Source organism: Macrobrachium nipponense, chromosome 18 (assembly GCF_015104395.2).
Source record: "Macrobrachium nipponense isolate FS-2020 chromosome 18, ASM1510439v2, whole genome shotgun sequence".
In the NCBI taxonomy this organism is placed as follows: domain Eukaryota; kingdom Metazoa; phylum Arthropoda; class Malacostraca; order Decapoda; family Palaemonidae; genus Macrobrachium; species Macrobrachium nipponense.
Window position 1 is genome coordinate 27,851,850 of NC_087211.1, and position 19,402 is coordinate 27,871,251.

The 19,402-nt window shown below is 37.0% G+C and overlaps 1 protein-coding gene across 1 annotated transcript in view; it reads left to right on the top strand.

Moving 5' to 3' along the window:
• The window catches only part of LOC135196938 (uncharacterized), a 504,945-nt gene that overhangs the window by 261,060 nt on the left and 224,483 nt on the right, over nucleotides 1–19,402 (top strand). The window contains 3 exon segments of the mRNA XM_064223780.1: nucleotides 12,330–12,466; nucleotides 15,232–15,279; nucleotides 18,532–19,402. The exon segment at nucleotides 18,532–19,402 is cut by the window's right edge and continues 308 nt beyond it. Of these exon segments, the coding sequence (XP_064079850.1) occupies nucleotides 12,330–12,466; nucleotides 15,232–15,279; nucleotides 18,532–19,402 (1,056 nt within the window).

A 19,402-nucleotide genomic window follows, 5' to 3' on the forward strand; every position in this document is an offset into this window, starting at 1 on the left:
TTTCATTAAGATTGATCTGATATGTGAATTTTCTTTGGGTAATCTTTTCATTTACGGACATGTTAATTTGAATGCTATGGGATATTGTTTATGATGATTTTGACAGTATTCCCATATATATTTGGAAATTTTTGTTCCATTGTAGATCTAATATAGTCCTGATGATAGCCATAAATGTATGGCTAAAACTGCTGTTGACCAAGAGTAAAGAAACTGAGCAGTGCAGCAGCAATTGGAAAGTAGATGTCACATGAAAATAGTTTTTAATGAAAATTGCCTAAAAGGACTATATATGCTCGAAAAAACATTTCTTGAAGTGGAAGCTTGAAGTTGAAGGATACGGACATCCTGGAAGGATGGGGAGAGTCTGCTCCATCTCAGAAGAAAAGGAACTGCAGTGAGTGAAATTTATGCAGTGCCTGGGGGAACACCAATGGCACCTACAAGTGATTACGAAAGACAATTTCCAAAAGCCGCGGAGTTCCTCAGGGTTCTGTCCGTGGCCCGCTCTTGCTTTTTATTTATATTAAGACACTGATGTAGGATTAACTAGCAGGATAGTCAAATTTGCAGACGACACCAAACTAGGTGTAAATACAGCAGATGCAGAGACAGTAGAAGGTTTAAGAAATGATCAACAGAAAATAGTAAAAAAATGGCAAATGCCTTTTAACTTGGATAAGTGTAAATTTTAACAAATAAGAACAAACAACCCTCATACCAATTACATGTTGCTTGGGAATGACATTAATAGTGTAGAACAAGAAGAGGACCTTGGAGTCATTATTACCAAGGACTGAAAATCCACAAAATGGTGCATAATAACTGAAAAGAAGGCATAGAAACTAGTGGGATACACAAAGAGGCAGTTCAAATACAGAAACAAGGAAATGGTGCTGCAGCTCTACACATCACTAGTTAGACCTCATCCTGAATATGCAGTACAGTTTTGGTCCCCAACACTAAGAAAAGATATAAATAGATTAGAAGGTGTACAAGCAAGAGCCAAAAAGGGAATTTCATCCATCAGGTAAATAGGGTATTAAAGACGATTAGAAAGCCTGAAAGATTGCGAGGACACGTAATAGAAACATTCAAAACACTGAAAGGCATAACAAAAGTAGACAGTGACCTATTCACGTTAAATGAAAACCATACAGGAAATAATGGATGGAAACTAGAACTTAGGGGATACAACACACCTCTATGTGGGAACTTCGTTACATACAAGATATGTAACACGTGGAACAAACTGCCACCAGAATTTGTAAACAGCAACAGTGTGGAAGAGTTTAAAAGAAAACTAGACAAAATCATTACGACACTGTGAATGAACACTAAAACCTGCTCCTAGAGAAGTGAGCACACGACTAATAAGTCTTTGAGACATCCTAATCCTTGTAACCTTTGTGATAAGGAGCATCACCACCCGTAAGGGATCCAAAGAGTCTGGGATCGGTGAAGTTTTCTCATTCAGAGGAGGACTCTGCCCATGTAAGCTACATGAGCATAAGTTGGCTGCAGGCAACTGAGACTCTCTAGACCTAGAAGATCCAGTCTTGTGAAGCTTGATTGATTGATTGATGCAAAAAAGTACCATGGCGTCCCAACAATCTTGTGAAGCTTCATGAAGAGTCATCTGATCTGAGAAATTTCTGTAATGATCTTTACTTTTATTACTGATTTATATAATCTATGTTATTTAGATTTTTGGGGCTATTTCTTTATCATTAAAGTTTTATTGTACTTCACTGTATACTGTTGGTCAGGCATAAATTTTTCTCTTTGTCAAATCTTCAGATTGAATGTAAACAGTAGGAAATTAGGATCGACGAGAAGAGTTAAGTAAACATTAGGATCGAGAGAGAGTAAATATGTACATTGGTCGAGAAGAGGTAGCTAAAATCATTTGGTATATATATATATACTATATATACGTATATATATATATATAGTTATATAATATATATATTATATATATAGTTTTTTTACGTATTCGAATGACTTTTTTATGCTAATAAATATTGAGATACGAATATCACTTATCGAATCCACTTTACTATGGTAAACCAAGAGGCAAATGACCAAATCTTGCCGGGGTAAATACACTTATCAGTTATTCCAAAAGTAAAGTGAATTCGATATTAAGCGATACTCGTGACTTAATATATACACACACATGTACACACACACACACACACACACACACACACACACACACACACACACATATATATATATATATATATATATATATTATATATATATATATATATATATATATATATGCTATATCATGCTGGCCCCATCGTTTGATATCCTTAGACCGGAAATCAGACGGCCGAGTTGCCTGTTTAGTGGAACACAGATTGTCTTTGTTTCATTCTTAGACTTCCGTTTCAAATCTGTATTATAACACTGAGTCAGTGAATCATCGAGGGTCAGTGAATCATAGTTGTACATTACACTCCTATTGCATCGCAAGATGCTGCTGTCTTCCTGCAAGATGTAAAGAAAGCTTTCATAAGGTAGCAGGCTGCAGTGAAAGTCATTCAATGAATGGCAAACTACTTTTGTTGAGGTGAGAAAGAAAAAATGTAAAGGATGGCTGCTACCTCCCGAGCCGTCAGATCCAATGGCAATGATTTTACTGAATAAAATCATGATTATCAGTAGGTCAAGGTAAACAAAGACATTAAATGTTGAATATATCAGTCAAACTTATCCGCTTCCCCCTTCCCCTCTCCCTCCCACCCTTCCTTCTTTATATATGATGGCGGGTGCCCCCTGTGTGACCTGAATTCAAAGTAATAAAGCTTGCGCGAATCGGAACAAGGCAGGTGGTAACAAGGGCGTATCCCACGCTGTTGTTTGAAGAGATGACGATGTAAAAGCTTGGAAGATGGCCATTCGATGCAAGGGATTGCTTCGTGTGCCATAGGTATCGGGTTACTGTTCTAGAAATGAGAGAGAGAGGAGAGGAGGAAGAATAGATAAATAGAGAGAGAGAGAGAACGAGATGAGAGAGAGAAGAGAGAGAGAGAGAGAGAGAGAGAGAGAGAGAGAGAGAGAGAGAGAGAGACTTGCATCGAATTGTTGATCTTTACACTTGTTGCTTATACCTTTTGTAACGTCCTAGAGCTGAGACAATCTCCAGTAATTTTTCATAGTTGCCATTTATTGCTCTAACATTATTCATTCAGTTGTTGTAGTTATCTGTTCTGTATTCCTTACTATTTATCGAATCTCTTAATCTCTTCCTGGTCAAGAAGTATGTCAATATCTAAGGAATAGACAACTCCCTCAAAATCAGTACCTATATTTTAAGGGTTATTTCATTATACCTTTATAATCAAGACCATTTAAATAGAATATATATATATATATATATTTTAAATATATATCTATATATATATATATACTATATATATATTTATATATAACGTATGCTTGTTTTTAGATCAAATTACGTGGCACATAGCTGCTATTAGGACGGTCAATTCAGCAAGTCATAAAAAAAAAGTTGTCAGACCTTGGCTGTAAATAGATTATTTGTTAGTATTAACAGCACGAATGACTTTCCACTATGTCAGAGACTCTGTTTCGTAGAAGATTGGTTTCCTGTTACAAGCGCGAAATGTCAGAAGTAATACATAACGCTCATTATTTCTCCGATTGATTAATAAAATTGTATCCGCTGTAGTGGCCTTATTGAGCACCTGTTCGTTTGATGTACTTTACATCTTTTTTTAAGTACACTCTCTTTTTTCTCTCTCTCTCTCTAGCACACACACACACACACACACATAAATAGTATATGTAATATTTGTGTGTATTTGTTTTTGTGTGTGTATATAATATTCATGTAAGCGACCATTCATAGGATAAAGCTTACAAATATTATATATGTTTGCTCTTACGTACGAGTAATGGAATAACGAACTTATATGATCGAAGGCCAGTCCATCTGTGATCGTACCGATAAGCCGTAAGGATTGTTCTGAGAGACTGACTGGAAAACCATATATATATGGGTGGTTTATTGACTGAATGCATACCTTTGTACACCCTATACATGATTTTGCATGAAAGAGAAAAAAAATTATTTTATTTTCATTACCAAAGCTAAAAAACACAACACTTCTCGGTTTTGAGAAAAAAAAGTGTCAGAACTTTTCAAAAATTTTAAATATTTAACTTCGCAGTGGGACAGAGTGTGCGTCATGCAGCTATTTCTAACCGTGACGCAATTGTGGATCGGCCAATGCTGTTTGAATCCTGCCAAAAATGGCCCTTTTGTTCATTCAAAAGATTGCTTGAACAATGAAGATGAATTTGGAATAATATATAATATAAATTTGTATATACTATATATATATATATATATATATATATATATATATATATATATATATATATATATATATGTGTGTGTGTGTGTGTGTGTGTGTGTGTGTGTGTGTGTGTGTTAGAGATTCACACGTGAAAATTAAAGGAGATACAAAGACTTAACTTTTATTGCAAAGAGAGCATTTTCGATAATGCTCACTAATAGTGACCATCTTCTATATACGAATGAAATCCTAACAATAGAATGAAACCGATCTCATTCTTTTATTGTAAGTATACAGTATTAGCTGAACTGGTGATGCCTTCATTGCCTATCTGAATAAACCGTATTGCCATTTGTCATCGTCTTTTCAACTCACATTTTAGAGGAATTTGTGCCCCATGAACCGTCTCCTCGTTCCTGCACAATGTACGGCAGAGGTTTACAGGCCATATGTTTGGCCTTAATGCATGACCCCGTAGAGGTTTCGCGCTTCAAGTGTTGCAGCGGCTGTGCTGGCTGGGCTGGATCGAGAAATCCTTCCCCTGCCCCTCCCCTCCACAACCCCCCCCACCCCCCCCCCCAACCAGACAAGCCTCCTTGCCTCTCGTCCCTCCCTTATCTCCTCCTTTCAGTCCTACGCTCGTGTTGGCTTGGTCAGCTTTTTTTTTTTTTTTTTTTTTTTTTTCTTATTGTTTTACTGCTTTCTTTTCCATCTACCATATGATCCATTTTAAGCGTTTCGAAATCGAGTTGTTTACCTTCCCATATTTGAACGACGATCTTTTACTTTTTCTATCCTGATTCTCCATTTTTAACGGTTTCTTTGCTACTTGCCACATATTGCGATGTGTCATATGCCTTCCCTTTTGTCGTCGCCGTTCTCTTCCTCTTCTTCCTCCTCCACCACCACCCTCTCACTCCCCGCCTGTTTCCAACTGTTCCCTGCTACTTCAGCTTGACCTCCCGTGACCTTCGTGCACCGCAGGGCAGAATTTCAGCTAGAGTTCAGCCCAGCTCGAGGCGCCCCTACAGCGCCGCCTTCTGATCTTTTGAACTCTCGCCGTTGGATCTCTATGAATAGATGCAAACGCACTGCTGGCCTCTGTTTCGGGGCCTCGTTATTCCAGGTATTGCATTCGACTACTTGTGATTGCTCGGGATTTTGTTTCTGTTCGTGACGTCATTTTTGTGGGCAGATTATTTTAGTCAATGCAAATTATTTGAGCGTCATTGGAAACGCCAAGGTTACTACATTATTATGTGTATATTATATGAATGCATATACATATGTATATATATATATACATAGTACAGTTTATTACATGTATATATACAAATTATATATATATGTGTGTGTGTGTGAGTGTGTATGTGTGTGCGTGTACGAGAAAACTAAAAGGAGAGACTGGTCAGGATTTATAAGGTGTTTTATTTCTTCTTTGAAACATCTGCACACTCACATGTATATATATATATTATATGTATGTATATATATATATATTATATATATATATATATATATATATATATATATATATACACAATTCATTACAATGGACCTGTGAGGTCCATTGTAATGAATGCTTTAAATATTTGAAGTATTAAGTTTCGAAGTACCCTAACCCTTGCTTCCAGAAGTCTACTAGGAAATAAATGACGCCCAACTTCAATTATTGACGTTGCTTGGCAGAGAGCATTTCTTAATTACTCCTGAAAACTGATGGCGCCCCCATTAAGCAGCGTTCTCTCCCTGCTCCCTTTTCAATGACTTCGCTCCGAACTCCCATTGACGGGTGATGCGGGGCATGACGTGATTTGGACGTGATTTGTAATCATGCTTATATGATATGAGTCGTATGTTTCTCACTTAATATTAATCCAGGGTTCGATTCCCGAGAGAGCTAGAATTATCTACGCCAATTTACTATATCTAATAATATTGTGTCTCGTATATGGACGAGTGTGGTGTCTCGTAACCTGACGGAAGAATGGCAAGAAGCCTGCAACCTCATTCCAAAATACTTTCTGAGAACCCGAAAGCTAACGTTAACACACACACAATTGTGTGAGTGTGTGTATTATATATACGTGTGTTTAGTGTTACCCAGAAAGAAAATTGTTTACCCATAGAAATATTCTTGAGCACTCCAAGATTTTCAAATTGGATAAAAAAAAAAAAAAAGACCGACGCCATGACATCCAGCTGTTATTTCGATGAGGAAACGATGGCTTGTTTCCATAGTTTGCCGTTATTCGTGCTATTTCTCCTAATATTTTGTATGCCAGTGGTTATTATAGGAATTATACAAAAGTGATGAATACGGCCTCTCTCTCTCTCTCTCTCTCTCTCTCTCTCTCTCTTAAACGGACACGAGTCTCGCGAAATCACTGCAAGTAATCTCCCAGTCTTTACGAACGTTCACGTCACGTTGCTGGTATGAGGGCATGAAGCGAACCTTAGGTAACAACCGCTTATCAGGTATATCACAATCGCATTGGAAGAAGAAGTTTTCTAGCCTGCTTCGAAGGAGCACAAATGCCCCGGTCGCTCTAGAGCTACGTTACAGGTTTTTTTTCTTTCTTTTCTTTTTCTACTTCGCATCTCTTTGTCTCGTCAGTGATTCTCTATCTCTCTCGCTCTCTCTTCCTGTGGTGGTGTCGATGAAAACCTTTAGAATAAGAGTTCACTCTCTCTCTCTCTCTCTCTCTCTCTCTCTCTCTCTCTCTCTCAAACGCACACACGCTCACATTCTAAAACCTACAACAGCCTCTGTGTCAGCAACGAATAAATGAACGTCCTCGACTAACTGTATTACTGGTGTGAAGCAGAAATTGTTTTATAGAAACCATTATTCATTATACCTTCTCATCAAATCTTGTCTTAAGATTTTGTTTGTTAAAGTCAGATTTTTTCCTTGAATATTCTATCCATCACTAATATATTCGTCTATGACTTGGCGAATGAGTCAGCATTCGGGTGCGCGCATGTGCGTGCGCTTGGGGGTTTTTCGGAAGAACCTCCACCCCAGCCTTGCTCTTGTCTTGCCGCGATTATGTAAATACCTAGTGCCCTGATAAGACTGGCCTTAAATTCGGTTGAATTCAAAGGCTTTGCATTATTCTCTCTTCTCTCTCTCTCTCGTCTCTCTCTCTCCTCTCTCTCTCTCTTCTTATGGTTATATGATATAATATATAGATATATATATATATATATATATATATATATATATATATATATATATATATATATATATACACAATGAGAGAGAGAGAGACGAGAGAGAGAGAGAGAGAGAGAGAGAGAGAGGTTACTACCGGTAAATTCAGATTAGCACGTACAAAAAATCCATGTAGCTGAAAATTGCTGTGTTCAAGAATAAGTACGTGTGAAAATGTAAAAGGATTCACAGCAGTATGGGAAAGGTTTATAAGTGGCGCAATATATTTATGGGTCTTTAGTTTGTTGAAATGATAATCATAACAAAGGAATTCTAAGCGACAAATATGATAGTAAGTTTCTAACGCTCAGATTTTAAATCTAGTCTTATTACTGAAGGTCTTTCACGTGCTCCAGATCTATATGTCTTCCTGAATGTGTTTGGAAGACTAGCAACGTAGGATGTACAGGGTAAAAGAGAGAGAGAGAGAGAGAGAGAGAGAGAGAGAGAGAGAGAGAGAGGAACAATAAATCCAATTCTAGGTTACTTCTCTTAGACGTCCAGGATAGGTTCCAAATATAAATTTCTCACTAATACCAACCAAAATATTGCCCAGGGTCTGAAGGTAGAAAGCTTTTGCTAAGTATTTGAATGATGGTGAAGAAGCTGTTGATGTTGATGTTGATTTATTTTGCCAGCCTCTCCATTTGATTCCTTTTTATTATTATCTCTTACTCGGGGAGTAAGCCTACAAACTGCTTGGTTGCTGTTGTTGTTCTTGTTCTTGTTGGGGTTTTGACAAGGTTTATAGAAGAGCCTAGAAATGTCTGAGAAAGGTGTTTCGCAGGAATTTTAGTATAGGATATATATGATTTATATTTTAGAATGAAAATGTAAAACATGAATAATAAATAATATGCATGTTAAACATTATTATAGAGAAATGTTTCTGATAAAATATAGAAAATTTATTTTAATTTTCGTCAGTGAAACAAGGCTCTATTTTAATTTATTTGGTGTAGTGAATTTATGCCATGTTTCTGTTCAATTGTTTTGTGTTTCCACTTACAACTGAGAATATATGAACGTGTTTAATTTGTGTCATTATTTGATCCTTGTTGTTAGTATGAGTAGTACTAAGTATAAATATTAATTACAAAGACCACTTCACGTTCAATTAGGAATATAATGTTTACAACTCATGCGTGAGGGAAAAATTTTGCACGCGTCCAGAGTGAGCTGGTGGTCGGATCACCCCTTGTGATTTTTTCACGCGGGCTACTTGAGAGCAAGGGCACTGCCTGCAAGCAGCCAGGTTAATCGAAAAATAAAGTCATGTCTGGTGTTGGCCCTTTCTCTCCCTCGTCAAAATCTTAACTATTTCTGTCATGCAAAATCCTTATTTCAACACCATCCAGTTTGATACAGGAAGCAGTTCGGATTTTGGCAGAGCAGCTGGACCCTGGCCGGCCAGAGAGAGAGAGAGAGAGAGAGAGAGAGAGAGAGAGAGAGAGAGAGAGAGAGAGATCAATTTCTCGGTGGCCACGTCTGGACCTGCTTTCCATCTAATCCTACGTCGTAACTCAGTTCATCCATTACTTAAATGCTTTGACATGGTCATCCCTAGTGCCAAGGTAGTATCATGCGCTGAATTATGTTACAGTATCAGGCAAGTTCAGCGGATACTCTGCTTGGCTGTGGGGTCCTTAAGAAAAATTGATCGGGAGTAAATACTTTAGCATAACTTGTTTTTGGTTTTTTTCTTTTTCAGAAATTCTTTTTGCTCCATCATAAAGTAACGATTGAATTTCTGTGAGATTACAACGTGATGTTTTCCCAAATTACACACACATACACACAATTACCTGCGTTTGAAATCTAATGCTCCCGTATCCACGAGGCTATCGACTGTGGCTGTGATTTTTTTTATTTTTTTATTTGCGCCTTGTACCGGGGTTTACATACATCTTCATGCTGAGGGCTTTTTGCCTTCCCCGAGAGGAAGAGTGAGTCATACGTTAGTGGTGACCTATTCACAATTATGGAATCGCACTGTTCACCTATGGAATTGTAACGTTTAGATTGCTCGGGAAGTCCTTTACAGTTATATGCTGTTTATACCGTCAACTTGATAAAAGATATTAGAAAGTAATTTATTAAAAGTATAGATATGATATATATAGATTAATGTTGCCCGTGCCCCACTGCATTTAGCGGTGTGGCCGCTTTGGAAGTGTTGCCACTAACAGATGAATTATACTTTTGAATGTTATTCAGTTTATTCACCAAGTAAAGGTTATAGCAACATGTCATTGTTTGCGAAAATGACAGAGTTTTCTTACATTTCAAAATGAAAGTGGTAAATATGTAAGATAACATAATAATAAACCATTTGCAGCTTATAGTTGTTAACTCCGCTTGCGAGACTTGTGGGAGGAGGTTGATGGCAAAGGTGGGCTGGGTCTCTCTCTCTCTCTCTCTCTCTCTCTCTGACCACCACTGATGCCAGTTGCATACCATACCGCTAGCCTCAAATGATCATGAGACGATATTATGGGCCTGTACGCAATTCCCTTATGAGGAAAATAAGCGGATAGAACATAAAATATTCTTTGAAGTTTTAAAATGATTTTGCACCCCGCTGAAGATCATTGACGCTGGTGATGCTTGGTCTGCGAGTTCGGTCAGTCAGTGTGACCTAACCACGGATTCATTGAAGACATCTTTGACTTTAAATGTCATTTGATGATGTGAGCACTTGTTGAACACAAAAACGCGGAGCATTTTGTCTCTTGAATAAACATTTAAAATTAAGAGGAAACAATTTATTCGAGAGGTAGCTTTCTTTACCTTTGTGGTATTTCCCGTTACTTACGAAGGTAGATTGGCGACATTTTGTGAGTGGGTGAGGGGTGTGGTTATACGATTTTATTTCGGGTGTATAGGAAATATTTCGAATTGATCAAATGACCAATATGCCCCATTTTTTAAAGATTTTCCATTCTTTCATGTTCTGGATTTCTTGATATTTTGGGAAAACAGTAATACTGTTTAAATAACTGTCATCCTAACATTCATAAAGTCAAGGAAGGAAGCTCACTATTTCCCTTTTGTCGTGGCACTGAAGGCTTCTCTCAGTAGCTTCTTCTAAAACATGCATCTTAACCAGTTACTTGTTATGACATTAAGGACAAATTCATGTCATGAGAACATTCAGAAAGTCCGCTACTGGTCTGTTGCAGCGCCAGTTCATTCTTTCAGTGAATCAACCGCTGATCCATCCCACACCCTCTTCGCTTAAGGAAAGGAATCATGGGCGGCCACTGATTTGGCTCCAGGTAGAATCAAGATCATGTTTGATGTGATCATTGCCTACTTTTTATGCTTTGTAACTAACGGTATTCGTTCAAAATAGAGGCAACAACTCTGAGCTTTAACTGTTGTTCTATGTACCATTTAAAATGAACGAACATTCATAACAGAATAATCTCCTATGGAACACAAGACCCTAATGTAACAAAGAGGGAAAAAATAAAGAGTAAGTGGAGTTGTTTTACTGTGAGCTATAATATTAATTCATTCACGAAATTGGATGTTTGTTATTTATCATTCTCAAGAGAGATTTCATTGGTTGATCCAGTTTTATATTATGATGAATTATGGAATTTAAAGCAGGGGCGTCATTTCAGATTCAAAACCTGAATCGTTTGGTAAAGAAAACTGCGATATGATTGAAAGTGTAATATCGTTAACTCAGTGTAATGGCCTCTTGATTTCCCAATATTTTGGATATGCCTGCCATCGAATGCCTTGAAGTCCCGCAATAGGAGAGTATTAAAGAATGTCCCTTTACCGTGTGAGATTCGAACCCACCCTTGTTTTGAGGATATGTCTAAAGTTGATTTTAGGAATTATTTCGGAAACATCCCAAAATAATTTCTAATCTACAGCTCAGGACTAGGGTATTGCTTTGATTTTAAGAAATTGACCCATTCACAGAAAGAAAGTTTCTAATCTATATAAAAAATCCAAGGGTGGTTACTTTCCTGATTACTGTATCCATTTATTCTAAATTTTCATTTATTTTCTCTTTTACGTTTTTGTTTTGTATGGGAGTTTTTACGTTCATTGATATGTGGTTTCATTTGATCTTGTTTTTATTACCATTAATTTTATATAACTAATTGAGCTAGCAGCTTTTATTATCATTAATTTTGTTGCTCAAACTGTGTTAGCAAAATAGTGGTCAGGTGACAGGAGCAAAGGGCAACGACGCTTACTGACATCCCATACTTGGCTACCAGCTTGCCAACGTACAATCAGACGGCAATAGTCATTTTCAGCTGGTTTATCCCGATTCGACAACTCACCGAGGTAATGTTATTTGCAAAAAAGTCACGCATGAGCTCTCAGTCATCTCTGCAAACGGAAGGGACAATGAAAGGTGGCAAAGTCGTCACGAATTGTTTACATCTAAATGGTGGTTAGAAGCAATTCTTCCATTCAAGGCATAGTTTGCGAAAGGTTTAATATGCACGTCTGTTTGCCTGGTAATATGTATCTGTATAAATGTATATATTTGGTTTGTGCGTGTCTCCTCTTCATATTATGTTCAAGTGCTCCTCTTCGAAAAAATGAAAACAGTGTACAAACAAGCATATGTTTATGTACATGTGTTAATGGGTAGTTCATGCATTAATTCATTAATTAATCTATATATACTATATATATATATATATATATATATATATTATATATATAATATGTATAATTGATATTTGCCTTGCCTGTGTATACCACTGCATAAAACCCGTTCTCACCTATGTTATCTGTTACAGAGAAATCCAGCGTGCAACAGGGGAGTGGATGAATGAGTTCATCCGTCGGCCAAGTCGTCGGCGAGATAATAAAGTGTATGTTCCCCCGGCTGATGTGGTCAAGAGGTCGCTCATCAAGAGGTCATGGACCATTTCCAGTAAGTCTGCCAGGGCTCGATTTACCCTCCAACCTCTTCCCTCTTGCCTCTTGGTCACTTGTCGTGCCGCATTCTTCAGGTGTCCGGCATTTTCATTTATTTTTCTCCTATTTTGTATGTGTACATGCATAAACACTCACAACACTCACACACATACACACACACACACACACACACACATATATATATATATACATATATATATAAATATTATATATACATATACACATACATACATACATGCATACATATATATATATATATATATAATATATATTACATACATACATACATACATACATGCATATATATATATATATATATATATATATATTATAGATATATACATATACATACATACATACATATATATATATATATATATATATATATATATATATATATATATATGTGTGTGTGTGTGTGTGTGTGTGTGTGTGTGTGTGTGTATAGAGAGAGAGAGAGAGAGAGAGAGAGCGTAACAGCTTAGGTGAGGCAGAGTAAAACCAGTTGCCAGGGTGAATGAAAGCAGAAAGTTTTTTTTATAGAATAGGGAGGAAGATGAAGAAAATAAAATTTAATCAAGGAGATCTGGACCAGACCAGCTTTCTAATCATAACCACATCAGGTGTTTGTATTTCAAGCTATAAATGAGAGAATAGGTTATCAGATGAAATTATCCAATACAGAAGCATAAAACAATTCATATGCTCTCGAGATGACGTAGATATTCCACAGAACATCCAAACGTTCATTCACGTCTCAAGTTTTCTTGCAATGTACTGGGACATAGTCGCAAACGTTATACACTTAATTTAACATATATACTCTTCAAGAGAAGACTTTTATATGCTATTTATTATTATTATCATTATTCAGAAGATAAACCTTATTCATATGGAACAAGCCCACCGAGGCCATTGACTTGAAATTCAAGCTTCCAAAGAATATGGTGCTCATTAGAGTGTAAGAGAAGGTAAAGGCAAATACTGAAAGAAGAGATCTCACTTATTAAAAAAAGTAAATAATGAATTAACGTAGATAAAAATGTATTAAAATGCGAAAAGAAAATAGCATTAGGGTACTGATGCATTGGATCTTTGCATGAATTTTGAAGTTCCAATTGCACGGCATCCTCAGGGAAGTGACTGTTCCACAGTCCAAAAGAGTAAGGATTATGAAAGGACCTCTGGAACTGACAAGTTCAACAGCGAGGCACATTTACTGCATGTTGATGCTGCTGTTCAGCGAATCTGGTTGCTCTCGGTAGGTAAAGGGGATCAGGGATCATTTGTGAATATGGAAGATCTTGATTGAAATACAACTTGTGAAAAAGTGACGAACGAGAGACCATCCGTCTATGGTCCAAGTCATAACTGCTAATATGAGGAAACGGAAACCTACCTCCACGAGCCACTCTATCTAAAAGAAGCAGACATCCACATTGCAGAACAGTATTCTAGTAGAAAAAGCACAAATAGCCTAAATGAGGCCTTACGAAGAATGCCTAATCTTCGAGCGGCATTTGCTGAAACTTTCATTAGATGTGTGTCACAAAAGTAAGATTTGAGTCAAAAGTTACACCTAGAATAGTTAAAGCCTCAGACTAATCCAACAAAGTCCCGTCCATTTGAAGGGGAAGGTGGGCTGGAAAATGTGTATGAGATCTGCTAATCAGTAGTGGTTGCGTTTTACTGTAGTTCAGCCTCCTACCCAACCGACTACACCATTTACGGATCCTGTTTGGTTGATCGATATGGCAAAGTAATAGAAATATTTAAAAAACGTGATGGTTAAGGTGATTTTTCAAAAGTTTATGGGAGATAACGACCTGTTTTCTGTTAAAAAAAATTGTTTTACGGGTTGCGCTATTCAGGACATCAACTTAAAAATGATTCACTTACACAGTTAGGCTCTCTAATTACAATTTTTCTTTCTTGTGCGTGTGAAAGCTGGCAAATCATACGACGGTGTCGGAGCAAAAGAAGTGCAATGTCATTGGCGATGCTCCTGAATACGGATAAAAACTATAAGAGTATTAGACATCAGTATGTGCCGTTACGTAAGCGGCAATACTTCATTAAATATATCATATTGTAGAATCCAAGTGGTTCATCGATACATAGACCATAATCGTACTTCAATTATATCATTTTCATGGCTGATTTATCTTGATATTGAGTTTATTTGGCATTGTGATTAACATAACCATAACTTTCTAAATAGAGTAGTTGCTGTGTCAAATACAGTTCAAATAGATTCGTTATGATCGATTTTGAACGAGTATAGTAGATCTGTGGTGAAATTTTAATGGAAGAGAGTGGTTTTTATTCAATGGTAAAAAAAAACTGTGAAGGACAAATAAAAGATCAGCTGAAGAAGGAAAGGACAGAATAGGCATCTAAGTTTATATTGTCCCCCGCCCTTTTTTGGGGGAATTATGAAAAATTCCTGAAATACTAAGATAAAACTAGAATTAAAGTCTTATTACTACTACAGAGCACTCTCATTAAAATCGCTTTTACGAATAAAATTATTGTTTATTTTTTAGTTTCGATTATATTTGCTTATTTTTTTTATTTCAGATTAAATTCAATGTTATCTGTTATTTGCTGCGTTGTTTTGTTTTCTATCTGTGTGTCGATTTATTGCTCCAGTGAGTTTATATACATATTTAAAACTGGAAGCTATCCTAAAAATGTTACCCATTGAATAGTTTAGTTCGTTTTCTGTAAATGTCATTATGATTTCCGTTTTCTTTGAAGGATTCGATCTTCGAGAGGACGGCACAAGACCAAGAGTTTGCCCTCCATGTAAGGCGCTATTGTAGTCTTGCAGTTTGTGTTGCAGTGTTGTGTTAAACTGTTTTGTTGGTTTTGTTTTTGTGCCTTATAATAAGTTTTGTTGCACTCTGGTGTTTTTGTAGTGGTGCAGAAGAAAATACCCAATTTTTTGTCGCTTTCAACATTTAAACCGTATCATGAATTTTAAAATGTAAATTTCTACTGTGACTATTGCGTACAACATGAACACATCCATAATCTGTAAATCGCCCGTTGTTAAAGATAATTTTTTCCAGTTGAGAGTGAATGCAAATGTTTATTTTGGGAATTTCCTTCTGTTTGATCTTTTATTTCTTATGCGTTGATTTCCATTATTGTTTATGAACATGGCCCCCTTTGAAATTTAACAGTAGCCTTACCTGTAAAAGAGTTTCATACTTTCCTTATGAGAGTATTTCATGTTGCATGTAGTATACTTTGTATATACAGTGCTCTGTAAGAATGTATGCATGTATCAAAGAACACATGCCTTTTCTTGGACACGCGGTTAAAAAGCTGAAAGATTCGCTTTTCCTTCCATTGTTAGTGGTAATATCCGTAATACAGAATATGCAGAAGAGGACAAGAGCACAAATGAATGCTGCCCAAGTTTTTGTCCTAAATAGTGTCAGTCCTTTGAGATCTTTTGAAAGCAAAGCCTAACCGCAGTAAGGTGGATTTATCAATGGATACATAACGGATGAAATAATTAGATACGGAAAAGGCAGAACACACATACACACACAACACACACTATATATATATATAATGTATATAATATTATATATATATATATTATATATAATTATATATATATATATATCTATATATATATATATATATATATAGTGTGTGTGTGTGTGTGTATAACTGAATCACGAAACAAAGCTTGTCAGCTGAGTAAAGGACGTTGAACGTCGAAAGATCTTGCAGCTCTTCTGTTGGTTATTTTTCCTTTGTGGCTTACTTTATATATATATATATATATATATATATATATATATATATATGTATATATATATATGGAACATTTAACTGACTAACAAAGAAAATAATCGTTTTTAAGTAGATGAAAAATATATAAGCTGCAAAATTTCATTTAGTATAGAACTTAGCGCAGTGGATCTTGACCTGATATCCAGTGCAATTGTACTGTACATTTACCGTGAGAAAGTAAAACATAGATTTCCCTAATGAGAAACAACAAAACCCACTAAAAATGTGTTGGTGTGCACTATGTAGTATTACTCATAATTACTGTTATAATGTGATTTAATTATATTCTACTAATTGACACTTTTAACTTGAAATAAAAAAAAAGTACCTTTGTTCGGTAATTGAATACATCTGTTAATTTCTCCGCAAGTTTTGTACCACTAATCCTTTTCAAATGATTGTACGGTATTTATATTGGAAGGGGGTACGAGAAACTTTTCTAAGGCACCAGGGAGTACGAGCACTGAAAAAGGCTAAGGACCTCTGATTTAGCGGGAAACCTGTAAGTCAAGCACCCATTGCAGTCAGCTGCTTAATCTCAGTAGCAATAAGATAAACAATAACAGAAACATTAATTCTGAGCTCTGGCATGAGACGTTGAGTGTCTAGAAAATATATTACCAAGTAGATTCTCACGTGGCATATTTAGAGAACTGAAAGCTACTTCATGTATGGAATATTGAGGCTGGAGTGACAATGAAAATTCGGCTGTAGATAGAGAGGCCACAATAATAGAGGTGATGATACTTCACCTGATGCAAACGAACAGTATTTACCTAAGTATAAGTAAGAAGATATCAGATATTTTGAAGATACAATTGAGATGTAAATAAAAGGAACTCGAATGTAGACTATCGTAGAATATATCAGATCTTTTAAGTAAACTAAATATATTCAGTTCTGTGCAAGAGTTCAGCTCAAAAATGCATCGATTTCCGCTACCTTCACACCAGTTATTTTCTACTAGATCTAGTAGATGGCGAGTATATTATGCAGCCAACATAACTAACATTGCGTATAAATGAATCGCAAACCTCTTGTGGGTATAAATGCTTTCAGAGCTCTAGATGTCAATTTGGTAGTAATACGTTAAGAAATAAATATCCTTTGCCCAATAAATTTCGAGTGAAAGCCTGTGAGTCGCAAGAGATTTTCATCTGAACAACGGTGTTGACTTTTTCTCTTTATAGCGTACACGAGGAAAAATAATCTTCAAAACTTAAGAACTATAACTAAAAATAAGCTCTTTTTAAGGTATCATGTATGAGTTTTAAAAGTTCTTAGGTATAAGTTACGTTGACTTTACTTTAAACAAAATTATAAGAGCAATTATTCAGTGAAACTAAATTTGTAGTATTTTTCAGTAGCCTCAGTGACCAGTAGCTGGATTTTTTTCTATGTGAATATAGAAGTTCATTATTAGCATTGGACAAAGGCTTTCGAGAATATTTATTTGCTCTCTTTGGGAGTATTAAATTTCAACTTAGATGTATGAGTGGGCTTGTTTGAACCGAGACTTTTAGTATTACACTGTAAATTTGCGTGAAAATATCAACATAATTTTTCTATACAAATGAAAGTAGAGCGGAATTTTGACCACTAAAATGACAAATGTGTCTAAAATGGCCGATTGCTTATTGGGTCGTTGTACGGTAAACTGCAATGATTCTAATATTAGTCAGTGAAAAATAGCAAGAAGAACACGGACATGCAGTATATATATATATATACATATATATATATATATATATATATATATATATATATATATATATATATATATATACTGAAGCATTTGTGTTGTGGTTTTGTTTCTTAAAGTTTGAACTTAAACTTGAATGATTCCGCAAACATTCGAGATTGTTTTTGTCTTTTGATTTATTATTTTTCATTTCAAAGTTAAAAGTTTGGGAGTTTTATTTTCTGAAGTAACCTTTTATAGATTTGGCTGAGTTCATAAGAAGCTTGTTTTGTTTCAAGTTTTAACGATTTTGTGTGCTTGCTGCTTGACTGTCGAATCGTTGACTAACCAGTGTTTTTTATGTGCTTTATATATGTTAAATTTATATATTTCTCTTAGCAAATGGATACATATTGCATATAAGTCTGCTGCTACCATTAATATCGGAAAAAAATTCTTTTATTTCTGGATCGAACTGAATCATAATTCTAATTGTTTAATTAAGTCAGGCTACCTATTCAGGCTCCTATTTTGATTGACTTCCTAATGTGTTCCTCGATTTGCAGGTCCACCAAGTGGAGGGCGAACGTCACCTGAATTCCGAGCACATGCCAGTCGTCCGGTCGTCACACCAAGGAGACCGCCCAGGGGATCTCACCCTCCCACAGACGAGAACGAGCCCCCATGGGATGCCCCCCTGTACCCAACTCGGGGGGCATATCCAAGACGCTATAGTATGAGTAGTTTTGATGGTGTACCTTCTAGTTCACGTCCTTTGAAGGGCCCTGCACCTCTCCCACCTCAAGAACACAATTACCAAGGGGCTTCTAGTCCCTGCAGCAGTCCCCAGAGGTACTCGTCGCCTGGCGATTCCCCAGTGGCACCTGCCCGTCGGCGCCTGCTGCCAGATTTACCTCAACAGCCTACCCGAGCCCCTCCTTCCAAACCCCTGCGTCCTTCTACGTTACCTCGCAAGTTGAAGGAACGTGAATCCAGGGACACTAGTCGCCATTCCCCCCCTCCGTCATTCTGCGACGACCCCAACAGGTTCCATTCCATGCCCCGCACCAGGGCACGTTCCCCTAGTGGCCAAGGGCGAGGTCGCTCTGAACCACCACACCGTGCTCACTCGCCCGTCATGCCCCTGAAGGCAAACACTGCCCTTGGGGGCTACATTAGCTCCGGGCCGGTGACCAGCACCCCTATTAAGCATGACCCAGGGCTCCACAACAACGTGGCGGCGAGAGAAAGCACCCCCCCAACACCGGCCCCCAGAGATCTGTCAAGACCCCCTGCCAACGGCAGACCCCCTGACCAAGTGACACCCACCAATTCCACGTCGTCGTCGTCTTCCACCTCCTCTTCGTCCTCTTCCCTTCGGAAGATTCCGCAGCTTTCCTCTCCAGCGGGAAACCCGCCCTCTCGTCCTGAGAGTGA